Here is a 17,107-nt window from a genome sequence, read left to right as displayed (position 1 = left end):
CACGGGCGTGTGGACAACAGCCGGGATTCCCACAGGATGGATGGGGTCCAGCACGCATCCAGCTGGGCAGGAGCCTCCCAGCAGCCACCTTGTAAGGGTTTGGGGTGCCTGGGGGGTGGGCTCCCCACCTCCTGCCAGTCTGCAAGCAGTTCCTAGGGCTGTTATTATGGGATGTCAGCAGAACACCAGGGAGAAAGTCTTGCAGAAATGGGTAGGGAGTACACCAAGGGTCCCCGTCCAGTCCTCCAGCACCCTCCAGGAGCGGAGATCCTCAGTCAGCAGGAAGAGCAGGGTGCTGCACCCCAAAATACCCTGTGCCGTCTCCAATCCACTTTTATTCACAATCAGAAAATAACTTACCATACAATAACACAGGCACGCACAGCACAGCCCCGGGCATCCTCTCCTCCGGCCACCACGCTACAGCTCAAACCGGCCCAAGCTCTGCCCTGGCAGAGGCGAGCCCCAGCGCTGGAGCTGTGCCCCCTCTCCATCCCATGGGATGCTCCATCCCCATCCTACTCAGAGCACAGCCTCGCACGTGGCCGGAGGAACCTGTGCACGGTGCCAGTGCGTGTGTCCCCCCCTCCCCTCCCACCCTGGGCTCCCCATGCCCTGCTGTCCCCCACCCCACCCTGCCCTGCCCCACTGGGTGCCAGCGGGCGCTCCCCCACCCCCGTGCCCACCCTCCACCCCCCCCGTGCAGTGCTGGTGTCGGCGGTCTGTACAGCATGGCCGTGCGCTCCCCGGGGCCGGGAGCCTTGGTGCTCTGGTGTGGGGCTGGGCAGGCAGCGGGCACCCCTGCCCTCCCCAGGTGACGAAAAAGTGCTGATTTCGGAGGGTGCCGAGCATCTCCTTTCCCACTTCCCCTCAGAGCGGAGGGAAGCGGGTACCGCGGCTCCAACTCCATCCCCAGCGCCCATCCCCGTCTCCCTCCCCCCCGGCGGTGGGCAGGCGTGCTTGTCCCTGGCACCCTGGGGTGGGCACCTGTCCCTGCCCGGCTACTTGCAGACGCTGACCCACTCGGTGATACGACACTCCTCACAGGCCACAAAGCAGCACCAGTGGAACTTGCAGTTGCAGCGCTCGCTGCGCGTCTGCCGCAGGATGTTGTGCCCGCGGCCGCAGCACAGGCTCTCGCAGTTGTCCATGCCCGGGCTGGTCTTGTTGCACAGGCGCCCCTGGGTGCCCAAGGAGTCCAGGGCCGGTTCCCGCTCACAGAAGTCGGGTGACTTCTCAAAGTAAACCAGCTCGCTGATGCCCGCCCGGCGGCGATGCCGAGCATGGCCCGGCTCCAGCTGCCCAGCGTTGCGGTTGTGGGGCCGGATGAGGGTGGCCCCGTAGAAGCGGTCCTTGAGCAGGGACCCCACCAGGCGAAACTCAGGCGTCACCTGCCAGCACGTCTTCAGCTGGCAGCTCCCTGAGGTGCCGTGGCATTTGCACTTCCTCCTCATGTTGTCCATCACCACCTGGGTGAGACGGAAGGACAGAGGGGTTAGCACAGAGGAGACACCTTTTGGGGACTGGAGAAGCCATCATGGAGCTGTCTGTGTGTTGGCACTACGGGAACACCATGAGCAGCCCGCAGAGCCCTGGAGCTGCAAAGCCAGTGAGACTGCACTGTGTTGCTATGCCCAGTGTCACCCATGTCCCACACCCTGTCCCTTTGCATCCTGGCAGTACCAACTGGCTTTTACGCTCCAGCTGGCACCGAAAGGAGAAGGTGAGCTGCCTGAGCACAGGGAGGAGGAGCCTGGATCCCACCTTCCACTGCTGCTTGTCTCCAGCAGCACCAACCTGACCACAGACCCCAGTTAACAGCATGGCTGCTGTCCCCCCCCCCCCAGTACAGGGGTATCCCATGCCCCTCACCTACCAGGAGCACTGCAAGCGGGACAGGTGGGAGGGATGCTCTCCCCTCCCCAGGGATTTCCTCCCATAAAGCTCCAGCTCCAGGAGTCCCATGAGCTGCTCTGCGTTCAGCTGTTGCCTGCTTTCTCAGCAGAGTCCTGGGCGCAGCGCTGGTGGGACCTCCCAGCATCACCCGAATTTCAAGTACGGATCGGAGATGCTCACAGCCCTGACCTGTGGTTTGGGGAGGCCGCAGGGAGGCCAGTGCCACACGTCCACCCGTGCGCGGGCTGGGCTGCGGCTGCGGTTTGGGCTGGCCAGGGAGCATGGCTGGTGCAGGGGCCTGAGGCCAGTGAGGGGTCAAGGAGGACCTTGGGCTCCCTGGGCAATGCTGCTGAGCACCCAGGCTGTGCGCTGGGGTGCCCCTAGGCCCCCCATCCCCGGGGGGGACACATGCGCAAGGAGTGCTATGTTTTGGTAGGGGTGGGTAGTTTTTACTCCTTTTTTTCTTGTTTTTGGGTAAATCTCCCCATTGCTAAGCAGTTATGGTAATGAAGGCAGGTCAGGGAAACACGCCTGGAGTGCGGGCATGCGGCGGAGAGGTCTGGGCTGGGCTGGAGTTTGGCTTTCATCCCGCTGAGAGTCCCGTCTCCTGCCGGGAACAGCCTCCACCTCACAGGTAATGAGCTGCCCAGACTCTCCGCTGTGCCTTGGGTGTGCCAGCCGGGAACACCGGCTGCTCACCATTGTCCTTCCCACCATCCAGGGGAATATGTTGGCACTAAGACCCCATCCTTTCTCACATCCCCTCCCTGCTCCCAGGACCAGAGAAAATCTGCACATAGCACTGAGGCTGGGATGGTCACCACCAGGACAGTGGCATGACAGCTGGACAGGGGCTTATCTGAGGCTACGGCTGGTCTCAGCAGAGGCTGGAGAAGACAGTGTGTGTGTGCCACCTCCATCACTCAAGCCATCACTGCTGAGCATCCCAAGCCCCAGCACGGCAGCACCCATCCATCCCTGCCCAAGGATGGCTTGTTCTCTCTCCTGCATGGGCAGCACAGCAGGGACAGGACCCCGCCAGAGCTGGGAGGTCCGAGAAGGACCCATCTGAGCCTCAGATCCACGCTTTTGCCATCAGATCTTCTCCATACACCCCTACCCGGCCACGTCCTTCCTCCATCTCACAGACACCCGGGTTCGGCACATGCCCGGACTCGCTGGTGCTTTCTTTTGCACATTCCCAGCTCCTCCCAGACACGCTCATAAGAGCTTTATCGTATGTCTTTGTTGTGAGAGTAATGGGTAGTTCCTGGCTGCCTTTCATCCTCTCTTGCTCTCTGATCTGGCAGGTTGAGAGGACCTGCATGTTCCTGCTGCTCCTCACTGGAGAACTTGCTCCTTCCCAGGGATGCAGGACATCCAACTCAAGACCAAGGTGACCACTGCCACCTTTGGAGGATGCTGCGTATCCCCTGCAGCTGCAATCCCTCCCTGGCTTCATAGCTGGAGGCAGAAGAGGGAAAAATCAGGGTGTTTCTGCCTGGTTTTGAACCAGGGACCTTCCGCGTGTCAGGCGGATGTGATAACCACTACACTACAGAAACCCACACCCCATGTGCACTGGATGTGGCCATTGGTGGGATTGTCACCTCCCCTTGGTATCACAAGCTCTGAGCTGGGAGCCAGGCCTACCCATGTGTAGAGCACCCCTGGGACACACAGAGGCTGCAGAAAGGATGCTCAGCATCAGTGAGATGCTGGAGAGCCCTGGGTGCTTAGCTGCTCAATGCACAGAGAGGGATGGCGCATGGCAGGGCAGGGCACGTGGCGTGCATGCCCATATCACTGCTCTGCTCAAGGGGTTCAAGCCTCGGGACTCGGAGGGGAGGACCACAGAGCTGCTGCATACAGCACAGCCACTCCTTTCCTGGGATATCCCAACAGATTGCTCCTTATTACAGCAGAAAGATGGTCCTAGGAGTAAGGAGAGCTTGGGTGGGTGTGGGACCCACATCGTGGCTAAGAGAGCAAGCAGAGAGCTTGAGATCCCATCCCCAGGCAATGTGGATGGCCAGGTCCAGCCCTGGCAATAACCATGGCACCAGCGGGCACAGGTTAGGGACAGCATCATCTCCTTCCTCCCATGCATAGCACCCGCAACCATCACAAACCAACCCGCACATGGGCTCACACCCTCATCTCAACAGGATCCCCAAGCTGGGCAGCCTGTCCAGGCTACCGTTTCCCCACCTGCAGCTGCTGCCATCCCCTCCTTTATCTCCTCAGTCCTCCTCTGCCTCTCCTTCCAGCTCCCAGGCTTCTTCCATCTGTCCAGCTCTCGTCTCTGAAGCCACCAAGAGCTGACAATGCCATTGCCAGTCCCGTGCCTGCCTGCCTTTGGGGACAAGCACTTTTGCTGTTGCCAGATCCCAAAGGCACCGCGTGGTGATCTCCCCCTCAGACAAATGTGCCTTTCTCATCTTCCCCTCCTTCTGCAGGGGGCTTTGGGGTTTCCCTTGGGAAATGGGATAACGCAGAGCACAAATTTTTGAGCACTGCCAAAAGCCCCAGTGGTTTGGGGCATTCGGAGCTGGAGGGGAGCCAGGATGAGCCCTGCAGCCTGAGGTGGGACAGGGGTCTTGCCTTGCTTGGTACAGAGCAGCCTGCAGAGGATTTAGCTGCCTAATGCTGACCAAGCCCTCATCACACACAAACAAAGCCAAACAAGCAAAAAGCTTTGGCTTTCCCCAGGCACTTACAGCTTGGCCAAACTAGGACAGCGTTTCGGGGTGGTAAAGCTCAGCTCCAGCACCAGGGAAGGGCACACATCAAGGTCCTGCTCTGCAGCGTCCCCATCTCACAGCTGCCTTTAAACACGCTCAAAGCGAGAGGCACAGCCACACGCCTGCTCAGACGGGGGAAACATCCTGCTCATCCCAGGGAAACACTCCCTGTGTCATTCTCATCTCCAATTACTTATTCCCGCAGCCGCTTCACACCCCTCTGAGCTGCCCTGGCAGGGTGTGGTTGGGGTCCTGGTGACAAATGTCCCACTGGATCCATGGGATGGGGTCTCCCTGGCACCTGCTGGGAGTAAAGGCAGGCAGGGAACCGCAGCTGGCCTCCCAGCCCCTCCTGCCTGCGTACCTCTTGCCTCCAATGTCAGGCTGCTCTTAAACATCAGCTTCCAGACAGAGTGAGCTACTAATTAGCACCTTTAACGAGGCCTGACATCATGAGAATGGAGGGGAGGCTGCCCTGCTCGCCTGGACAGGCTCCAGCACCCGCTCTGAGCCAGGGGACAAGGCTGTGGGCTGCCACCTCCTCTCCCAAAAGGATGCTGCATTTCCCAGCTGGCACAGGCACACACGCACTGCCTGGTTCAGTCTCCCGCTCTCTGGGCACCGGTTCCCTCTCCAGAGGCCTGGCACATGTGTCCTGCTGCAGCCAGTACGAGCCCCTCACAGCCCTCCCGCGCCTGTCCCAGGGACCCTGCCCTTGCCGCCATCGCCCCACATGCCTGCCCAGTGCCGCGCTCACCTGCCGGCCCACGCGGTTGTTGTGCAGCCTCATGCGGGAGTGGATGTCCCTGTAGGTTTCCCGGGAATCGAGGAAATCCTTGGAAAACTTCTCCCCATAGTCCACGTCGGGGCTGCACCCTCCCCATTCCCAGGAGTCCTGGAGGCCGGGGGTCTCGGCCGGCATGTGCTCCATGTGTACCCCATGCACCATGCCTTTGCCACGGTTCATGGCCTCCAGCTGGAGACGATGCAGCTTGCGCCGAAAAGCCTCCTCGTCACCCCGGCGCTTCTGGTCGCAGCCGCAGGCCTGCAGCTTGCCGAGGGCGCAGGCGTTGGAGACGGCGTGTACCACGCCAGCGGCCGCAATAGCATAGGCGAAGGCGCTCTCCCGAAAGCCTGCGAGGAAGGAGAGAGCAAGGCTTAGCTGGGCAGCGTGACCCCCCTGGGGGGCTGAATGAGCCCAGCATCATACTGGGGTGCAGGGAGCAGGGAGCCAGAAGTTCCCTGCAAATGCAAATGCATGTGCATTGTCTTGTCCTGATGCACCAGCTCCCACCTGGACCAGGAGCGAATCCTCACTCGGTGCCCTCCAGCCCCATCCCCACCAGGACACAGTGCTGTCCTGAAGGCCAGCCCTACCCTGACTGGGACCGCAGCTCCGGCCAGTTCCCTGCTCTCACATCACCCTGGGAGATGCCACCATGGCCCTGCTCAGGCACCGACATTACGGCTCCGATGGGAAAGGCGGTATCTCCTCCTTGCCTCCACTCAGAGATTCCCGCTATATTAAATATAATATATATATATAAAGGAATACGTCTGCTGAGGAACGGGCCAGTTCTGCTTACCCGCAGGGCGCAGGACCAGGTAACAATAGGAGCATCCAGCCCCATGTCTCTGCCCGTGCCCCTTCCCTCCCTGAGCCCCACCAGCTCCCGCAAGGAGCTCTAAACGCGATACTGTGCTGGAAAAATCGAGCATCCCTCATTAGTTAGAGCAGCCGCAACCGCACCGCGCGCTGCCAGGGCCAGCAGCTGGTTGTCGTTAAACACCAGGGAGCGAGGACATTAGCTGGGGATGGGGCGGACGGGGACAGGGACGGGTCCCACGGCAGGGGCTCCGTGGGGCTGCGAGCGGGGGCTGCCCGAGGGCTGCCTGGCTTTGCCAGAGCTGGGTGAAGAGCCTCCCCTACCTGGTAACTTCTATTTTATGTTGAATGCAAAGTAATATTTTTATTTCTAGTTCCTGGGCCAAGCAGGGAGCCCACACGGCCCTTTGCTTCAGCCCACAGTGACCAGACCCAGCACGAGCAGGGGAAGGAGGCAGAGCCAGATTTTGTGCCGTGGCTTCACACGTGAATAAATAAATAGCTGGAGCTCGCCAGCCTCTCTCCCTCCCTTGGACAAGAGCAGCTTGGTCAACCCTGGCTTCACTGAACAGACAAGACGTTTTGGGGCGCTTTCTTCAGCAGATCTGAGCAATCAAACGAGGGGCTTGGGCAAGCACCCCAAAGCACAGCCCCTTGCCCTCGCCACAGAGTCAGGAGAGGTGAGAGGACGACCGCTCCCCACCGCCGTCACCCATCCTGGGCGATGCTCCCCATCACACACGTCTCCTCCGTGGTTCACTGCCACCCACCCAGCAAACACTATGATCTTATTAAAGGGAAACGAAACGCAGCTCGGAAACCTGCATTTAAAGTCACGCTGCTCTTTTGTGTGTTAATTTGACACCGGTGCATTTAAAAAATTAACGAGGCGCTGCTTAAAAGCCAGTGGGAGCCTCTCCCAGCTTCCCCTCGGTTTGGGACAAGCTTGCTCTCAGCCTGCCTCTTTCCATGCACAAGTTGAACAACATTTTTCAGTGGGCAGGTAATGGGGCTGCTGGTGCATATGCTGCACAGCCTCCTTGGGGGAGAGCACTGGCAGGCAGCGCCTGCAACACACCCACGTCGCTGTCAGAGCAGGACAGCCCAAATCTGGGGAACTTCAGCCCCCAAAGTGAGCGATGCAGGATGGAGAACCAGCACAGGCAGGTCTCCAGGTTCCCCCAAATCCTCCCCGTATCCGTTCCCCGTCCCCACAACCTGAATCAAACCCAGGCACAGCCCAACAGCAGGGACTTGTGGCTGCCACCCTACTCAGCATCCCCAGCTCCTCACACAGCCAGTGCCTGGGGATGGCGGCAGCAAACCCTCCGCCCGACGCGATGCTCTCCTCTTGGCCCTGCCTTTCCGTTAGCCTCTCTCTCACACGCTTCTCCAGCCTAACGAATAATTTCCCACGTGGCATCTCCTCAAAATCCCTTCTGGAGCCCAGACAGAAGCTCTACCCCACCCAGTCCGTCTAGCAAGTTCATCTCCTTACAGGTAAAGAGGCTGGTTTCATTTGGTGCCCTCCACATCTGGAAGACCCCTGCAGTCAAGCCCTAGCCCTCCTCCTCCCTCCGCTGCTCTCCAGCCATGGGCAAGCTGATAGATGAGACACGGGTCCTCCTCCCTGGAGCTGCTGTCCCTCAGGCTTGCAGGCAGGAGACAGGCTCGTCCCCAGGACTTGGCATCCCAGTGAGTCTTGTCCCCATCTCCCCGCGGTCATTTCCCTGCTCAGTATCACTCTGTCTGGCCCCGCCGCCCCTCCCTGCCTTCTCCCCTCCTTCCCTTACCCGCTCTCATGGGGAGTTGTGAGCAACGGGACCGCAGCGGCCATGCCAGCGCGGTTCTGCTCAGAGATTCAGTTTACATTCCTCACTCTACCCTGGCCACGCCAGAGCCCAGAGGATTGCAACAAAGCAGCAAGGAACGTGGCTGCAGGCGACAACCACCAGCCTCGTGGGCTCGGCAAGGGTGGGAGCTTCCAGGAACCGCAGCTGAGCGCGGTGTGCGGCAGCCGGCCCCGCACCCTTTGGAGGGAGGCTCTCCAGTTGCCCCAGCCGCCGAAGACCTCAGTGGTGATGTCTGAGTCACCAGATCCCTCCAGAGATCGCAGAAGAGGTTGCAGCTGTGGGAGGTATGAGGGGAAGTATTGTATCCTGCAGGAAAGAGGGAATTGGAGGACAACACTCTGACACCACCGCTGGCATCCAGCCTGATGTGTACTCAAAGGATGGTGCTGTACAAGGAGTACAGATCTGAAATTTCAGCCCCAGTTCTGGTCCCAAAGCGGCTTTCTTAGCAGGGGAAACTTCTCCCTCTCAAGGCGCACCCAGGAGACTGGGGCCCGCCCAGCAGGACCCCAAGCCCCAGCACTGGCTCTGCCACGGATGCCACAGTTCCTCCGTCTCTCATGTAGATGTGGGACCAAGGCCACGGACCTGGCTCAGGCATGGCTGTGGACTCCATGCTCTGCTGGGACAGGGAGAGCTGGAGTCATGGCCTTCCCCCCACAGCCCACCATCGCACCTGGGCAGCGACACCCTCCCAGAACCCACCACCACGGCACCCAGGTGGCATTGAGGGAGCAGGCAGGACAGCCTGGTCCGGCACACCCCGAGGTACCGCAGGGATGCTCGGCCACCCCCTCCGTGGGCAGCACGCCCCATAATGCTGGCAGCACGTCGCCGTAGCATGGAAGAGAGCTTCTCCCGCCACCTCCTGCGAGGCCCGCGGAGATGGCCAGTCCCGACACGCCGCCTCTCCCCCAGCCCCGCTCCCTCCCCTCTCCCTAATTAAACTGCAGGTGAACCTGCCAGGGTCTGGCCCGGCGCCAGGCGCTAAACACCTCCCTGCAGATCCCGACTTGCCTCCCTGTACCTCCTCAAGCGTGCCGGGGACAGCCCGCAGCCCTCGCTCCCCGTCCGCCTGCAGTGCTCTGAGCCGGCAGCCCTTGCTGCTCTGCGGGCTGCAGGGAGCCAGGCTCAGCCCGAGGGATGCTGCCCTGTCCCCAGGGTCTCACTTGCCACCATCAGCTGGGGGAAGGTCCAGAGGATGGGGGCACCCACAGGGATGCAGCTGAGCACCTGAAGCTCCAAGTGGGCAAAGTCCTGGCCTTGCCTGAGGATATCCAAAACCCTGCCAGCTGCCCAGCTGCCGCTGTGCTGGGCCAGGCACTGTGGTCTGTGGGCACCAGAGCTTGACTGGGGCTTTGCAACATCAGGCGCCGGTGTCCTGAGCTTGGCAGCATCTCCCTAGACGGCCCTTACAGCACTTGCCTCCCTTTCCGCACGGCAAAGCCTCCCCAGGCTCCAGCTCGCAGCTGGCTGGGCCCCAGCACCTGGCGTTTCCAGCCTTACAGGGAGTTCCCCCCTCCTTGCTGTACAAAATCAAGGTGTGGCCGTGGCCATGCAGACCCCTTGGCACCAGGGAGCCCTTCTAAGGAAGGCATGGGGCTTGCAAACATCACCCGTCCCACTCCAGAGCCATGTCCCCTCCAGCCACGCACCCTCAGGGTCCTTCAAGGACACCCAGTCCCTCCATGAGGGTCCCATTTCTTTCAGAGCTGCATATAGGGGTTGGGATGCACAAAGGGGAATGTTCAGTGAAGAGGGATCCCTCAGCACACCTCAGACAGCCCCTGCCCAGCAGCCAGACAGTCCCAACCCTGCTGGCATCGGACCCACCCATGGGTGCACTCAGACCCAAGGACAGGGGCTTGGTGACCCACCGTCGTCCACAGCTTCATTTTTGGCACCCACTCAAGCATGGTTCAGCCCAGCCAAGCCACACAGTGCCCAGTAGTCCACGGATGCTACAGGCGAAACACATACTGGGGGCAACAGGAGAGGATGTCTCTGCCAGCACTTGGAGGGAGCGGTAGGGACAGCAGAGAGGGATGGGACCAGGGACAGGACTGGAGGGTGCTGGCAGGGTGGGAATGGGCAGGAGGGTGGCGAGGATGCAGGCAGACAGCTGAGGAGCCAGGGAGGACAGGAGGAGGATTTGCAATGGCAATGCTGAGCCTGGATGCAACGCAGGGGACATGGGCCAAGGAGGACAGGGGGGGAAGGAGGGGGCAGATGGCACTGGAAGCTCAGCAAAGGGTACAAGGGACACCCCGCACCCCAAGGGTGGAGCATCAAAAGGAGAAACCAGAGAAACCCACAGCCCATGGGAGTGGGAGAGAGGCTCAGTGAGAGCAGGGGTGGTAAATCCCTAGGCACCCCCTCTGCTCGCCCTCCGCTAACCTGTTGTGGCGCCTCGCAGCCGCTGTGCCCTGCTGCACCCAGCAGGTCTGCGCTCCGCCCAGGATGCTGTCGGGACCGCTCTCCTCAGCTGTGCTGCCCAGAAGCCCTGACAGATTCCCAGCCCTGCCCGATTCAAAGCCTCACTGTTCCTTCCTGGCTCCCTGGGGTTTGCACTCAAACCTCTGGGATCAGATCAGCAGGATGGGGAGACAAGCACTGGTTTGCCACTGTCCCCTGCCCTGTCCCCCAGCTGTCAGTCCTCCATCTCCACCGGGCACCTGGATGCCCGGCAGAGCGTGGGACAGGCAGCTGGCAAGCGTTGCCCGCGCTGCACCCCGGATGGCTCACACCCGGGCTGGGGAAGATGCAAGGGATGCAGGAGGGCTGGGCGGAGGTGGGGAGCGGAGCCAAGCGGGGAGAGCGGGAGGGAGAAGCCAGCTACAAATAATTTAAAGTGAGATTCACGCACGGCTGAACTGATGGCAGAAGAAGTGGGAAAAGGAATGAAAGATTAAAGGGGTCTGTCACTTTGGGTTACAAACAATGATCCTACGAGCACGTTACGTTCCCAGGCACAGCAAGGATGGGGCAGGGCACGGAGCAGAGACCTGCTCCCCAGGGATGAGATGCATGAATGCCTGTGGCACGAAGCCTGCACCCCTCGCTTCCACCACTCGCCTCTCCTCCGGCGCCAGGCTCGGAAGATGCACCCAGCATCCCTACTCTGATGGCTGCGTCCGTAACAGTTCCAAGGCGGAGCTCAGAGCCCCAGAGTCATTACTGAGGGACACGAGTGGGCTGGAAGCAGGCCAGGGCACCAGCTTCAAGCCTTCCTCCATGCCAGAACAGCTCTGAGCAACCGCACGGGATGGCCTGCATGCTTGGGGCTCACCCTGCGCTCTCTGCTGCCAAAAGAGGGGTGCTGTGAGATGCCCCTCTGCTCTGCTGCACCAGTCCTACCTCTGTCCTTCCCCAGTGTTGGGCGTCCATCCCAGGGGATGGGATCCCACCAGTGCTGGGAGCCCTGGCTGAGCCATACCCAAAAGCTCAGGACTGGGGCAAGAGCCCAGGGGCTGCAGGAGCCCCTGCACCCATCAGTCATTGCCCTGACAGTGAGAAGGGCTGTGGTGGCACCTGAGACAAGTGAGCTGCAAGTCACCAGCCACCACCAGGCGTGGTGGGCTGAGGGAGGGATGAAGAAGGTCAATGCTCTCTGCTGCTGGAGCTTCTCACCCAGCCTGGTGGGACCCAGAGCAGGGAAGCTTGCCTGGGTGTGTGAGCAACTTGAGCCAGCAAGTCGGTGTCTCCCGCCGCCTGAGGAGACTAGAAGCAAACTGCATTCCTCAGAGGACCTGGAAATACCTCGATGCTTATCAGGGCTGACGGTCCCCACCCTCCCTCCCAGGCCCTAACCTGGGTGCTGCTCAGGGAGGGAAGAGGCACGGCTCTTCTCCAGGCACCCACGGCCGCTCCACGGCAGGACCGCAGCCCTGATGCCACGCGTGCTCCAAGGTAGCATCCCCTCCAGCAAGGCTTTGCCCATCTGCCCTGGACATGAGGGACCTCCTGGCACCAAAACACTTCTGAGCTCCCCTCTCCAGGTGTCTCCCCACCCTGCTACAGCTGCCTGGGTGCTCCTGCCACCGCATCCCCTCAAAGGCATGTAAGCCTCAAGTTGCCAGCCTCTCCTCTGTGAGACTCTCCTCGCAGTCCCAGGGAAAGATGTCACAGGGTGTGGAAGGATGTTTGGGGAAGGGGGAGACAGAGGCACCTCTCTGCTGGGCACCAGGCTAGGAGGCTCCCAAAGCGGGCAGGGGAGCAGCATCTTTGGTAGTCTTCTCCTTCCTCAGGAGGTGGAGGAACGATGTGTTTGCCGGGCACCTTGCCCGCCCTCAGCACCCTGCCTGCCTGCCACTCACACCACATAGTTCTTCCCTGCCCACAGCCTGGGGCAATGGGACCTTCGGTTCTGCCAAGGCCCAGGCTTCAAGGAGGGTTCTTAGGTGAGAAGACCCATTCAAGTCCTACAGAAGGTCCCATCAGGTCACAACCCTGATCTGCACCATACAGGGCAGCTCCTCTGCGCCCCGAAGTCCACTCCTGAGGGAAAGGGTATCAACAGGGGAGGCTCCCATAGACACAGAGCCGAGCATGCCCACGAGGGTGATGGGGAGACCCTGGCACTGGGCTCTGCAGACCGTGGAGGGCTAGGAGAGCTTTCCCAGCAGGACAGGTTGGGTTTCTGCAGGCAGGCGAACTCCCAAGACAGCCTGTCTCCCTGCGCCCTCGTGCCACCATCCCCCAGGGTCCCCCAAAACAGAGAGCCCTCAGTTCTCTGCACTGAGGAGCCAACACAAAGGCAAGACACCAGGCTGATGGGCTCACAGAGCTACATCCCATGAGCTAGGGGTGTTTCTGCTCACCATGATGCACCGAAACACCATCCCCAGAGCAGGAATGAGCCCAGATGCTCACTGCATCCAGCAAACCAAATCCCAGAGCACAGCATCCACCTTCAGACCCACCAACTGTGCTGCACACCCACGAGACCACTCCAAACACCAGCCTACACCACATGGGCAGAAGATGCCAGAAAGCGGTGGGGCCTGGAAGGAGCCTTGGGAGCAACCGAGGCTGGGCAGGGAGAAGCAGCCCAGGACGAGGGCCAGCATAGCTACAAAGGTGCATGGAGAAGAGCCCAGCTTTTCCACAGCACAGTGTTGCTTGGTCCAGCAGACCCTGAAGATTCTCACGCTCTGTCCACCTTCATCCAGCAGGATGAAGAGCTGGCCTGGTCCCCTGGGCCAGGGAAGAGCTGTGAAGGGGCCCATGGCAAGCTCATGAGGGCTCCTGAGAGCAGCAACTGGGCAGAGGGTGAGGAAGAGGAAGGAGGCCATCCAGCCCTTACCTCTGCTGAAGATGATGCTCTCGTAGGGGATCTTGTTCTTGGTCTCGAGGCTGGAGCAGTTCCAGCGCTGGTCCCGGAATTGGTGCTGGCACTCGTGAATGGCGATCTGGATGCCCTGGATGGCTGAGGCGGTGACGTCGGGGTGGCGCACACACACCTCCAGCTGCCGCCGCGTCAGCCCCGGCAGAGTCAGGCACACCGTGTTGGCGTTCAACACCGGCTCCGACGGCAGCTTCAGGCCCAGGATCTCATTGGAGCAGGAGCTGGGAGGGAAAGGGAAACATCTGAGCTTGCAGCAAGCGGTGTGCCGACTGCTCGCTTCCCCTTGGAGAGAACACGGGCAGGGGAGATGCTCCTCGCCCTACACCGCACCCACTTGGGTGGGTGACACACCAGGACAGGCTGGGATTGGAAAGGAGGAGAAAAAGATGAGGGGCACTGGAAAGGGCCAGCTCCAAAGGCTGGGGGGTCCCAGGGCCAGAACGGCTCCTCTCTCCCCTACTCCTGGGCACAATGACAAGCTCAGCCAGGCAGAGATGCCCCAGCAGCACTGGGGCTGCTGTCCTCTCCAGCCACATTGGCACAGCCTGTGCCCAGCAGCAGCCCAGCATCTCCCAGGGCTGCACCCTCTCCGCAAGCTCCTCTGGGGCTCTCTGGCCCCAGCTGCGCAATGCAGACTCGTGGACACAGACTGCCCTGGCTCGCCTTCCCCAGAGAGCGTGGGTTTCCCCTTGAGAGAATCTAGATAACCTGAGGCAGGAGACCCATCCCAGGTCCATCTCCACCCCTATCGCTGGCTGATCCCCTCCCTGCATCTCCCATGTCCCCCTGGCACTGCTGGTCCCCACAGGGGAGGTAACCAGAGGGACCAGCCTTTTCCTGCCAGCTCGGCTGGGAAACTGGGAGCCAAGCACCCTGCCAAACACCCTTAAGTTCCCAGCAACAATCCCAAATTCACTGTCACATCCCAGCCCCACTGGACCTGATGCCTGAGACCAGTGACGGATGGGTGCAAGGGGAGGCAGGTACTTACACAAGTAGAGATGCTGCCTGGGGAAATGGAGGTAGATGGAGTGTGGGCATACACGGACAAAGCATGTCCAGAGAGAGGTGCCTGGAGCTAAGACAGGACAGACGGATGCGGAGAGAGAGATGGAAAGGGAAGAAGTGTTTGCCAAGCTTCAGGGAATGGCATGAAGGACCCTGGGATCCACACTGTCCGAGCAGAGGAGCTGCCAAGCGAGCAGCGGGCAGCGGGATGCTCAGCAGCATCCTGCACCTTGCAGCAGGGTCCATCAGGAGCTCAGCTCCTTGCTCAGGACAGCTCAATCCCTGCTGAGAGCTCACTCTGGGCAGGGCTCCCTTTCCCCTGGGAAGAGCCAAGAGCCGGGTACCTGGGAGGAGCAAGGAGCTTAGAGCCCTTTGAACCTTGATTACAGAAACGAGACTTGGAGGAAGATGCTAGAGGAAGGACTGCAGCTGCCTTATGGAGCAGCCAGGTCTTGGGGAGAAGTGTTACCCCGCCTCTGCTCCCCAAAATCCTGCAAATCTGGTGCAGGTACACAGACAGAAGCAGCTCTCGGGGGTCAGGGACTGACTTCTCCAGCTCGGCGCTCACCCAGCTCTGGAGGAAGGGCTCAACCCCAGGGTCTCTGCTGAATTACAGCTTGCACGTGGGGGGGGGGGGGGGGGGGCGGAAGGGGAGCTGTCAGGGTCTGGGTGCTGCTTTCTCCAGCTTCCCAAGGGTGTTCATACCCACCCCACCACTTCCACGGGTGATACCTGGGTCTGCCCCAGCGCAAATCCACAGTGACTCCAACGGGGAGTGCCAAGGTGGGGGCAGAGCAGAGAGAAGGTGAACGGGAGGGGGATGCATCCCTCCAAAGCCCCTACACAAGAGGGGAAATCCTCTGCCCGGCTCCCGCGCTCATTCACGCTGTGGAAGCAAGCCCACGAGATGACACGAGATGCGAAGCAGGTCCGCAACTACCACCATCCCCAAGCCCCAGCAGCTCCTGCCCCAAGCACCGCAAGGACCTTGTCCCCCCGCCTGTCCTGAGTGAGCCACAGAGTCTGCCACCTTCTCCCAGGGCATCTCGGGGTGGGGGGGGACACGACACGTTGTGGTCCTTCACCCCATTGCACAGCAGGGAAACTGAGGCAGGGGTCCTTCTCTAGGACCCCGGAGAGCGGAGGGCAGGTCCTTCTGCCTCTTGCTCCACCCAGGGCTCAGGGGTGCCGGGGACCGGCAAGGAGCTGTCACTGTCACCCTCCTCAGGAGGACACCGCGTTCCCCCCTGCTCTCTTTCCCCTTGAAATCTGGATTTAAACTTGATTTCACGGTGACAAGCCCCCAGGTCACAGGCTGCAGCGGCTGCTGCTTTAATTAATACAAGTCCCAACGTTAACAAATTATATTTAAAGGGGCTGGAGGGAGGGGGAAGGGCGGGGGACACCCCCCCACACACCCCCCCAGTCAAACCAGCACCAGAGTTAACCCCTGGCTGCCTACAGCGCACAAGTTTGGGAGCGGGCGGAGGGGAGCTGCCAGCCACCCGGGGGAGATGGAGCCGGACGGGGTGGTGAGTGTTGGGGGGCCGTTTTCTGGAAGGCAGGCGGCCCCCTTTTACCGCCTCCCCTCGCCTTTAGGATCGGCGGAACCGGGGAAGGGATGCAGGTGGATCCCCCCACCCCGCTGCGCACCCCTGGGGTGCGGAGCCCAAAGGCAGCCGTCCCGTGGGCATCGTCCCCCACGCCAGTGGCATCCCCGCCTGCATCCCCCCGGCAGCGATGCTCGTCCTCCGCCCGGGGAGAACGGGGAAACTGAGGCAGGCAGGGTGGGCGCTGGGGGGGCTCCGACGGGGAGAAAAGCGGACAACGTCGCGGAGGAGGGGGGGCAGCGGCCCTGACAGCGCCCTGAGCCGGAGGGGGGCTGCAGCCATGCGGGGCCGGGCCGGGGCTGCGGGACCCCCTCGGAGCCCCCCTGGGCTGCCCGCCTCCGGTGCGGGGCTGGCCGCGGCGGCTTCCCGGGGCCCTCCCGGCGGAGCTGTGTGGAGGGAACTGAGGGAGGGGGGCAGCTCCTACCTGGGTACCCAGAGGCTGAGCAGCAGCGAGCAGAGTCCGTGGGCCAGGGCCGGGCGCATCTTCGCTGGGGCAGCGGCTGTGCGGGCTGCGGGCGGGCGGGCGCCTTTGGGGCAGGGGCGGCGGGGCTCGGCGCTGCTCTCTGCCCGCTTTGTTTGTTGTGGGTTGTTTGCTTGTTTGTGTTTTCCCCTCTCCTCCCTCTCACTGGCTCCCTGCGCGCCGGGGCTCGGCTCGCCGGGGCGGCTCTGCCATCCTCCCGGGATGCCCCCCCCGCCTCCCGCCGCCCCGGCGCCCGCCGAGCCCGGCGAGGGTTGCGCCCCCCCTGCCCTGCCCGCCGCCCCGCCGCGCTCGGCCTCCCGCCTCAGCCCCCCATGGCGGGACGCGCCGGGGGCCCGGGGGGACCCTCGGCCCGCGGGGCGCGCTCCCCCGCCGCTCCCCAGGTCGCCCCGGGGCTCCGGGGCCGCGGCGGCGGGCGTGGGCAGAGCTCGCCGGGCGAGCGGGGCTGCGGCTCCCGCGGGGCCCGCAGGCACATGGGGAGCCGCAGGCCCCCCCCGCCGCCCCCCCGGTGAGGCTGGGCCGCCGGTGGAGCGGGCAGGGTCGCGGCCGGAGCGCCCCGGCAGCG

General features: G+C 62.0%; 1 protein-coding gene and 1 non-coding gene across 2 annotated transcripts; both read right to left on the bottom strand.

Annotated features, from left to right (window-relative positions):
* Positions 1 to 756: 756 nt before the first annotated feature.
* Positions 757 to 16,547, bottom strand: WNT10A (Wnt family member 10A). Its single transcript, XM_086750798.1, has 4 exons — positions 16,489 to 16,547; positions 13,405 to 13,667; positions 5,398 to 5,774; positions 757 to 1,469 (listed from the first exon to the last, which is right to left on the bottom strand). Exons 1-4 carry the CDS (start codon positions 16,545 to 16,547, stop codon positions 1,002 to 1,004), a joined length of 1,167 nt encoding a protein of 388 aa, XP_086606924.1. The 3' UTR covers positions 757 to 1,001.
* TRNAV-GAC (transfer RNA valine (anticodon GAC)) lies at positions 3,389 to 3,461 on the bottom strand. The gene has a single exon. It is a non-coding gene; the product is annotated as a tRNA-Val (tRNA).
* Positions 16,548 to 17,107: the final 560 nt, after the last annotated feature.

The sequence above is a fragment of the Chlamydotis macqueenii genome, chromosome 6 (assembly GCF_036417535.1).
Source record: "Chlamydotis macqueenii isolate bChlMac1 chromosome 6, bChlMac1.mat, whole genome shotgun sequence".
NCBI lineage: Eukaryota > Metazoa > Chordata > Aves > Otidiformes > Otididae > Chlamydotis > Chlamydotis macqueenii.
Note: the sequence above shows the minus strand (reverse complement) of the source record. Positions and strands in the feature narration are given on the sequence as shown.